Genomic DNA, 10,195 nt, shown 5'->3' with positions numbered 1-10,195 from the left:
CAAGGCACAAAAGGAAGTGTTTAGTTCATGGTCTTTTATTTGAAAAAAACAATGTCAAGAAGACTAACATGTACAACTTGGAATGCAGATCACCTGAACTCAACACACACACACACGCACATTCATACTTACACACCTGAAGATAGAAATGCCGCACCTCACAGACCCGCTCCCTATTACAATGAAACAAACGTCCCCATAAAGATACAGTGGTCAATAAAAGTACCCAGCATGCTTCAGTGATTAATCCAGATTCATTCCCCACCTCACCCACAAATCTCACATGTGGAAAAGTCCTCATGATGTGAGGGTCCCCACCTCCCTCCCCCCAAAAAAGGTAAACAGCTATCCTGACAAGCCACAAGCAGACTCGAGTGAATTCTTTCTCCAGTTTGACTCGAGAGCATGTGGCCCAATTAGCTGCATGCGTGAAGAAGACAAAGAAAGTAAACAGGAAGTCAGAAAAAAGGCAAAGTGGAGGAACCAGGAAGGAGATGGGCCCCAATGGCTATGCTGACGTCTGATTGGGCAGCTGACCAGAAGTGGGCGGGACTACAAGCCGGCTCATGCATGGGTTTCATTTTGAGAGCCGGTTTGAATGTGGACAGATTTGACCTGTGCCAACATACAAATGTACCAAAAAATGCAGATTTTTGCAAAAGGAGGTAAGTGAAACATTTGACTGATTGTTTGTGTCCGTGCACCCGCTTCATTTGGCAGTCATCATCTGGACAAACTCTGCAAACACACACACACAAAAATATCCAATATAAGATGTGTGGCGAAGAGCAAATGAGTCGGGAGCAAATCATGGAGCACCTTCGTAGTTGACCTGCCCGTCTCCATCCGTGTCGGCTTCTTTGATCATCTCGTCCACTTCCTCATCCGTCAGCTTCTCGCCCAGATTGGTCATCACGTGGCGCAGCTCCGCCGCACTGATGAAGCCGTTGCCGTCCTGTCGACGCGCGCACGCAAATTAGCTGCAGAAAACGGCGACGGAGGAGAGCGAGCGAGTCGGACTTGCCTTGTCAAAGACCCTGAACGCTTCCCTTATTTCCTCCTCGCTGTCTGTGTCCTTCATCTTCCTGGCCATCATCGTCAAGAACTCCGGGAAGTCGATCGTCCCGTTGCCTACCAGACGGGAATAAAATGCACACGTGATGCGGAAATAAGGAAAAGGAGAACAAGTGGCGAAGTAGGAGGCGGCGTACCGTCGGCATCCACCTCGTTGATCATATCTTGGAGTTCGGCCTCGGTGGGGTTCTGACCTAACGACCTCATGACGGTGCCCAGCTCCTTGGTGGTGATGGTGCCATCGCCGTCCTTGTCGAACAAGGAGAAAGCCTCCTTGAACTCTGCATTTGAAATTCCAGTTAAGTTTTGTTTCATGTTGACATTTTTCATTCAGTGAGTTGTCATTTTTACAGCTGCTTTTTCTTTTGGTTTACTTTTCAACTGTTAGTTTTTGGGAGAGTTTTTATATATGGAGAATTTGGCAAGATTAAGACAAAGGTCACAAAATATTGTGTAATGTAAACTATAATTCCCTAGCACCTGTTTGACCTTCCAGCAATACCAAAACAAATCCATTTAAAATGAACCCCAAAAGCTCATGTGTAAGTGATATTAATTGACAGACAAAAACAAAAAGCCATTTTCGCTATAATTAGTTAGTTGTAGTTACATTTATAAATGTCAAATACACTTTCAGTTAGTTATGTATATATTTTTTAAACACACATTTCATTTCAATAAGGGAAATATTATTTCAATTATAGCTTGAATTGTATCGTTTATTTTCATTAACTATAATAACCTGGGTGTATACAAGTGAATGAAGGGAGTGCTTTCTCACCAGCAATCTGCTCCTCTGTTAGTTGGTCAGCCTACAGCAAAAGAAAAAAAAAACACAAGGAGAGCAGCATTACAAATATGAATCGCTATCTTTCAACAACAGCCAATTAAAGTTTAAAAATGCAAACATTTGACACATTTATTTAGTTATCCATCCATTTTGGACTGCAGATGAACTGAAGCCTGATATAGATGCGCGAGGGGGACATTTCCAACTCGGCGACGCCGTTACGTGGAATTACCTCCTGTGTTGCCGGCGAGTGCTTTCAAATCTGATCATACAAAGGCTTTACAAGTTTGTACAATCCGGATTTATTTCCCCTTTATGTGTGGTCAAAATGCCATTGAAGCTAGCAGTTTCACGCAAGTCTTGCAGTGTTGTTTAGGTACGTTAGTAACTTAGCACCCGCTAATGCGGCCGCAGCAGCCGTAATTTAGCCACCATGTACAAAGTGCAACATTGGCTACGCATTGGTTCCTCTTTTGGTAGCCTGGAGCTTGCTCGATCCTTTTTTTTTTTTGTGCCTCTTCTCGTTGTGGCAGCTGGTCCACAACAGTTGTTAATCATTGTTAAAGTGTGGCGTTTGCCATTTATAATAAAAGCGGCAGACGCGTTTTCTATGCTGCCAAAATGGCTTCGCTAACTCCCATTATGGGACGCGTGACGTGACGTCAACGTCCGGATCTGTATGAATGCCAAATCTTTCCCAGTCACTCAACGATAAATATGATTCGGCACATGTCGTTCGTCGGACCCCCACCCGTCATCTATGAATAGGATTCATCTTGGCAAGTTTTCTGGGGGGAAATACTGGATGAGAAGCAGGGTTACACCCTGGAATGGTCACCAACCAATATTCTGAGAAATCCCACACAAGCACAGGGAGAAGACGCAAACTTCAAAGAGTGAAAGGTGGCGACCAACAGAGCCACATGACTTTTCATTCTTGGTATTTGAAAGACGCCCAATGAGTTACGCATTTTGTTGTGTTACTTTTCCATGGCGGACTAGATATCTGGTGTGTGTAAAAGAACTTGAGTTTGTTTTTCCCCCCCATGTAAACAAACCCGGAATTCCAGGAATCACTAAATCAGCTGGTAGTGAGTAATACGAAGCACAACCTTGAGTCCCTCAAAGTGGATATCGGTGAGGTCGGTCACCAGCTTCAAAGCTTTGGGTTCGCTTCTTTTCTTGCCAAGGCCGCTTTGTCGTAAGCGCCCTCCTCCTTTCCGCTGCTTGGGATCCACGCCTGCGCTTTTGACGCTCAGGCCATCCAGCGTTCCCCGCATGACCGCCAAACTCTCGGCCAGGCAGTCCACCTGCTTGTTGGAGCGGACCAGCTGCTTTTTCAGCTCGGCCAGCTCGGCTTTGGCGGCGCGCAGGTCGTTCCTGGTGTCCTGCAGCTCTCGCACCAAAGCGTCCACGCGGCCGGACGAGCACTCCATGAGCATCTGGAGGAAGGCATTGTAGTTCCTCTCCTGCTGTTGGAGGAGTTGCGTGTACAAGTGCTGTTGCTCATCCAAGAGGTCATAGACCGACGACAGGCTCACTAACTCATCCCCTATCGGGTACAGAGTGACCTTTTTGGGCAACATTATGAGATGGGGAACAAGGGCAGGGTTGCAGGTGTGCGCATTAAGAGCGCAGAAATCAGCAACTGAATGGCGAGGATAACAAAACTGGATACTTGCAAGACTTGATTTGGAATTCTTCAGAGTAGCGACTCCTTCTCTTCTGTCCCACGAGAGGTGTGCATCCACACCAGAGATGATCGTTTCTCTCCTTGCGAGGAGGCAAAATGAGCAGACGCCGTTGTGTGCAAGCTGCATCTGACCTGCGTTCGGGTGTCAAACTTTTGACAGTTGGCAAAGCCTCCACCTCAATTTCAAGCAGGTGTGAGGGTCAAGCAATGACAGCTACAGTTGCATCTCCTGGAGAGGATCGGTTGGCAGGTAATCGGAGATGCTCGACACAACTAATGGGCCCTCCGGAAGGAAACTCAACACAGGTGGGCACACGACACTGCCATTTGTCCGTCCGGGGCTGTCAGACGACATCACGGCCACATCCGTGTCACGTACAGGCCGGAGGGATGAAAGAATGGCTGCAGATGGACGCCAGGGGTGGCAAATAGGTGAAGTGGCTGTTAAACGTGCTCGTGAAGCAGCCTTTAAAAACATCTTGGATGCCAGACCGGAGAGACAAACTAGCTTAAAGCTAGCTAGGATGAGGCTCGTAGCAACGTACAGTGCTGCTCAAAAGTTTGTGAACCTCTTGAGCAATTTGGATTTTCCAATTGTTTCAACCTGATTTTGTTATTCAATCTGAACCATTACATTTGAGATGAAATAACAGGTGTCGGTTTATCAGTTCAATGCATTGTTGTTATTTTAAAATCAATTGTGTAGTCACAACTAAATTAAAAAGAGTTTTTGGTCAATTCATGTAGTTGCAAAAGTAAGTTCTTGATGTGCCCAGTCAAAATCCTGACTTAAATTCTTTCAAAATACTGTGGCGGGACCTGAAGCGGGCAGTTTATGCGCGATGTCCATCCAACCTCTCTCAGATGCATTTTACGTGGAAGAGTGGCAAAAAATACCCCAAAGTAGATGTGACTGATAAGTCACTAAAGAAAGTGTTTGGATGAAGTTCTAATTGCAAAAGGAGGTGCAATGTCTGATGAGAGGTTCACATACTTTTGCACCCATGAAATCTGAGGTTTTCTTAAATCAACAAATGTTGCTCAATAATGAATGACAATATCATTATTTTTGTTCAAGTCTATTATTTTCAATGTCAACATTGTAGATTGGGGTATGACTAAACATTTAATAAGGTTATTTTAATATTTTATACAAAAAGTCTGACCGTGCCTGCAGGGTTCACAAACTTTTGAGCAGCACTGTAGATGAATCTAAAATTGGACCAAAGAGAAAAAAAAACATGCTTTGCTCTGCCATTATATGGCACAAGATCCTGGAGGTGAAAGTATTTTAAACTAAAAACGTAAACCTTTAGCTGTCCAAAGCGTGCATTATTGTTGACTTATGATTTACTCATATTTACACCAAGGGTTCTACGTTAAGCCTTTCCGGCTGGTGGCTCTGTCAGGCTAAACATCACGTGACTCGATGCTAATTGGTAAAAAAAAAAAAACAGTCTTCGATATTCCCCAACTGTAACAAACCAGATTTTGTTGTGTTGTGTTTGTTTTTGTTTCAGAGTGTTTGTGAATGCATCGGGAGACTCGGGGAGAGAGACAGGAAGAGCTGATGTTAGAGAGTTGCTGCTTGCGTTACCATCTTCGGCTCGCTATTATTTTCTTTTGGCCCACAGTATCCGTTTGTGTCCCTCAAATAAAGGTGAGTTCACCAACCAACGTCTGCTGGTAATATTCTGGAGAGACGTTACAAACAATACGTTGGCCTAGCCCGGTTGGACCACTATTAATGAACTTCAAGTAGCCCGAACAACACAAACACTAATTATTTCTCCAAATCCTTCAGCCCTAATATTGATGCTGTGTTTAAGTGACTTTTCTGACTATTTTAGCAACTGCTAAATAATAAGTGTCAAACTCCGGTCCTGGAGGGCCGCAGTCCAGCAGGTTTTGGATGTTTACGTTCTCCAACACAGCTGATATATGATCAGCTCACCAGTAAGCTCTGCATAAGCCTGATAACGATCCTATTGATTGATATATTGATATAGTAAGTGAGAGTGAGAGTGAGAGTGAGAGTGAGAGTGAGAGTGAGAGTGAGAGTGAGAGTGAGAGAGAAACTAACATTCACACTCACAATCACACCTAGCGACAATTTAGAGTGTTCAATCAACCTACCATGCATGTTTTTTGGAATGTGGGACGAAACCGGAGTACCCGGAGAAAACCCACGCAGGCACGGGTAACATGCAAACTCCACCCAGGAAGGCCGGAGCTCGGAATCCAACCTGATACCTCTGAACTGTGAGGTGGAAATGCTAACCAGTCATGGCCCTCCAAAAACACATTAAATACTACATTTATATTTACCAGAATTGGTGTGAGTCAGTGTGGCCCTCAACAACCGTTTCAGTTTGTCACATGGCATAGAAACTTTTAATTGCCCACATTGGGACCGCAAATTTCTCCAAGGCAGCAGCGCGATCCCCAATCCTTTTTTTACACCACAAACCGCATTCACATAAAGACATATTTTAACAAACCATCGGAGTCGCGACCGTCTCGTCCGTCTCATCAACGGCCCCCCCAGTGCGTGCTTTGTTCCAGGAGGGCCAACTTCAAAATAAAAGCCTAACAAGTAATACTGTACATCAGTGCTTCTCAATTACTTTCACATTTTACACAGCCCCAACTCTCCGCCATGACTATAAATCATTTGTCCTGAAAATTGTTATAAGTTCAGCTCTGCATAACAGATGATAGTTGTAAAAAGCACTGCGGGCACTTGATAGGGGCCTCAAATATCAAACCTGTCCAGCTTTCACATGCAATTCATTATGTCCTTTTCATCAAAAAGAGATGTGAATTCACTTGGATGGAATGTTAACTGATAAACGCAAATTCTGTAACTGCTCTCCATTGCAAATCCTTCGCCTGCCATGGCTGCATAAACAAACGCACACACGCTGACAATGACAGCATCACTGCCATCTACTGTGTAGTAGCACTGTCACTATTGATTATTTTTAGAATCGATGAATCTGTCAACCATTCAATCGATGAATCGATTAATTGTATTCATTTTAACTTTGCATTTAAGTGTATTACAAAAGCATATTTTCCTGATTACTGTTTATTAACTAGTGATTGGTGTTTATTTCGTACTTTGTATTCGTATAGTGATTTTTTTAAATGGGTGGGGGGGTGATGTTGTACGTTGTATGTTAATCAGTCTTCTTTCATGAAGGACTACAGAAATCAGTGAACAATTACTGTTGATATGCTGAAATCAGGGGATTTGGACAATTTTAAATAAAAACAAATGGCTTCTAACGATTACTTGATTAATCAAATAGTTGTCGATTAATTTTATCATTTTTGACAGCTCCACTCTGTAGTAGTAGTGTGCTTACATTTACCTAGGAAGGGGAAATAGCCTGTTCTCCAGGGCCACGCGTCCCATTATTTGATAAGGACTACTGTACATGGGTTATCAATGCCTTATTAGGCTTTTATTTTGAAGTTGGCCCTTGTAAGCAATCGTAACAGCTGGCTTGACTTCAACTTTCCGACAGGAGGCTGGCCCGACCACAGTCATGCTGACTGAGCTGCAATGTTTGGTAGGCAAATGTGCACTGGCTCAATCAAATATAGAGCACACATGAATAATTTCAGTGGGCCACTAACGTGTACTCCGTCTAATGGTAAATGTTCTGTAAATAAAGTTGATTTGAGAGAGTGGTTTTACTTTTACTCTATACAAACACACCATACATATTGTATGACAGGACAGTTAAACATGTTACTTCAAACACTGCCTTCACTGTTTAAAGTTTTACAGTTGCAACAGTTTAAGATAATCCCTTATTGATCCTTAGAGGAAAAATTCAAGTATTGCACGAGTACAGGCTAAAAGCAGTACAAAGCAGATTAAAAAAGGAGAAAAATATGGAGTGATAATCTATTATGTTATTTATTATTATTATTTAAATAGGATCAAGTTACAAGTGTTCATTATATTAGCAGACAAAAAGCAGGCATTGACTTGATGAGCCTGGAATGAAGATGACTAACATTATGTCTAAAGGGAAATTGGTTTGGATGAAAACCACTTCTAAAGGCAAACAGCATTACAGAATGGCTTACATCTGGTCTGTACTTCCATTGAATAATAATAATAATTATTATTATTATAATAATCTACTTTAGTGAATTGTAACAGATCGATAAATCGATGTATAGCTCGGATCAGTCCCATTTGAAGTCGTTTTGCCACACTTGTCCAACTGGTTTTGGAGAGACTTTGCCAGACCCAGCATGCTGCTGCAGTTTTAACCAAACCGGTTTTTGGGAGTCATTTTTATAAATAAGGCGTGTTAAAACATTTGGAACATCAGTCAGTTAAAAGGAATTCAAGGTGGCAACGGCACGCCTAACAGTTCAAAAAAACATACACAGCAATTAGATATTTTCAACTAAATGTTATTAATTCTACACAGGGGTGACATCACACCTGCACGATCTTGCAATTTGCATGTTCCTATTTACACTTTACACGCATGGTTCCTTCCAAGCAAACTTTAGGAGCTGTACTGTGTGCGCAGTGCAACCACTCTAGTTGACCAAGTCATGAATATAGCAAAAACAACTTCATTAAACGACTATAATTTTTTTTTACTTCTGCTGTATAATAATACTCAAAAAACCTCCGCGATTATTAAATTGTCCATAGAAATGACAATAAATTATATGTGTGGCGATGTAATTATCACCGAATGAGATTTGAGAAATATGTCAAGATTTTGATCGATCGGGGAACTTGACTGATCGTTGGGACGCGCGAAGATGAAATGAATGGCGGGCAGTCGAGAGCTGTCAGAGAGAGCGGAAGCATAAGCAGCAAATAATAGTACCCATCCGTCGACAGCCACAAATGTCTCGCTTCCTGCAAGCGAGCTTATTATCGTGTGAGTTAGACCCGTGCATCACATCTTACTAGTAGGTAGTAAAGTTCCTTCAAGATACTCACCATAGATGTTGCACTTGTGCGGGCTTGTCTGCTAGCGCTACTGGCGGAGAGCAAATTGACGTTTGCTAGAGTACCGGGTGGCTTGGAGGCGGGGAAGCGAGGCGAATCACTCCTCCACACTTCCACGTATTCCTCCGCACCGTGCTGAGACTTCTGCTTCGTCACGCAAAACACTTCAAGTTCATCGCATTGACGCTGTAGTTAACAACACAGACATCACATCTTTAAATGTCTTCTTTTATGTGCCAATCAATCTCGAGTTTTGTTTCTATTCACTTATCCCGGAACTTTGTCAACTTCTGAATAGGACACAGGTGTGACTTGAGCGGGAAACCTCGGATGGGGGGTGCCTCAAGAGAAGGCTGATATTGGTTCAAATAAATGTCGCAACTTCTTTTTATCATTTCCTTTTATCTACTATGCTGCTTTTTCACACTCGGGTCACGGCTAACCTTGCTTACACTGGGCGAGATGCGAGCTACACCCTGGACTTGGCCCAAGCCAATCACAGGGCAAATATTGACACCCAACCATTCAAACTTTTTCAGAGTGGAAGAAAAGAGAAACCCCACACAACATGCATACTCCACATGGGAATGCATTTCGGGTTAACTTTTTAAAGTTATTTATACATTGTATGTGACGTGAGCTTTTAGTGCTTGTAAAACATATATAAATTCCTCTTTAACATGGTTCTTAATATTTGAGCTAAAAATCATTGATCAACTTGTATTAAAAAGAAAACGATCACAGGGAGCTTTAAATTACAATAGTCCAATTAATAAATATTAAGTTCAACATGTCTCACTAGTCACTGCCAGTACTACTGCAGCCGCACAAGTGTGCACTATTTTACTGTTCGGAAAGCGCTTTACGTTGGCGGAAGAATACCTTTTAAATTGCCGCTAACAAGTTTAGACAAAATGAAGTTTTGCTTTTGAGTAGCGATTCCTGATAGGACAAATCATAGCCGCAATATCGAGCGTGGCGCCGCTGATTGGCCACAGCTGACCTGCAATGCGCGGAAAAGGGAGTGCCAACAAATCAGAGTAACTTTGCATAGTACTCTGTACTTTTTAGTTTGTTTTACTAGAATTAGACAGCTACGGTCATGGAGTAAATAAGTCAAATGAAGATGTGTTGCATAACTTAGTCGTGAAAATAATTAACATTGTGGCAAAGCTAGCTATTCAAATCATGGAGGGCATTTTACCAGAGTGCCTTTTCCCCCTCACCAAATCAAATTTTGTTTCACATATTCCAATATTGGTGGTTTTGCTCACACGGATCACTCCACAAGACTAATGTTAAGATTTAATGCAAGTGTGTGTCTGCAATTATCCTTAAAAAAACAAAAACTTAATAAAAAAACACACCTATTTTGTAGTGTCAAAACATTACTTAAATTTACAGCAAAATCAGTTATTTGAATCCCTATCGACTAGTAGAATTATTTCAATATTAAACAGTTTGACAAACCAGCTTTGTTACAGGGAAATAGCTGAGAAATTGGCACCACCTAGTGGTCAGGTGAGGAATTATGGATGGAGAGCATTTTACCCAATGGGGCGTCATCTTAGCAAACTCCTGTCTCTACCCTATTGCTTAATTAATACTTCCATTAAGTGGACTTTTGGCCGATTTTGTGTCT

At 42.3% G+C, this 10,195-nt stretch overlaps 2 protein-coding genes across 2 annotated transcripts; both read right to left on the bottom strand.

The window, feature by feature from the left end:
* Nucleotides 1-19: 19 nt before the first annotated feature.
* LOC147163204 (calmodulin-1-like) lies at nt 20-10,119 on the bottom strand. Its single transcript, XM_086095183.1, has 7 exons — nt 10,105-10,119; nt 8,545-8,739; nt 1,856-1,886; nt 1,212-1,355; nt 1,025-1,131; nt 820-955; nt 20-738 (listed from the first exon to the last, which is right to left on the bottom strand). Exons 1-7 carry the CDS (start codon nt 10,117-10,119, stop codon nt 710-712), a joined length of 657 nt encoding a protein of 218 aa, XP_085951309.1. The 3' UTR covers nt 20-709.
* On the bottom strand, nt 1,896-8,532 carry LOC147163205 (uncharacterized). Its single transcript, XM_086094679.1, has 2 exons — nt 3,543-8,532; nt 1,896-3,435 (listed from the first exon to the last, which is right to left on the bottom strand). The coding sequence occupies exon 2, from the start codon at nt 3,304-3,306 to the stop codon at nt 2,941-2,943; it is 366 nt and encodes a 121-aa protein (XP_085950805.1). The 5' UTR covers nt 3,307-3,435; nt 3,543-8,532; the 3' UTR covers nt 1,896-2,940.
* Nucleotides 10,120-10,195: the final 76 nt, after the last annotated feature.

Source organism: Leptonotus elevatus, chromosome 14, assembly GCF_054856555.1.
Source record: "Leptonotus elevatus isolate MCC_2025b chromosome 14, RoL_Lele_1.0, whole genome shotgun sequence".
Lineage (NCBI taxonomy): Eukaryota > Metazoa > Chordata > Actinopteri > Syngnathiformes > Syngnathidae > Leptonotus > Leptonotus elevatus.
The sequence above is the reverse complement of the archived record's forward strand: the minus strand, read 5'-3'. Positions and strand labels throughout refer to the sequence as shown.

Excerpts from the sequence above, each read along its gene's own strand:
- LOC147163205 (XM_086094679.1), bottom strand. The coding sequence starts at position 3,306 with ATGCTCATGGAGTGCTCGTCCGGCCGCGTGGACGCTTTGGTGCGAGAG.
- LOC147163204 (XM_086095183.1), bottom strand. Across the intron at positions 1,887-8,544 it reads GCACAAGTGCAACATCTATG|GCTGACCAACTAACAGAGGA; the intron begins GTGAGTATCTTG and ends CTTTTGCTGTAG. Across the intron at positions 1,356-1,855 it reads AACAGAGGAGCAGATTGCTG|AGTTCAAGGAGGCTTTCTCC; the intron begins GTGAGAAAGCAC and ends TTTCAAATGCAG.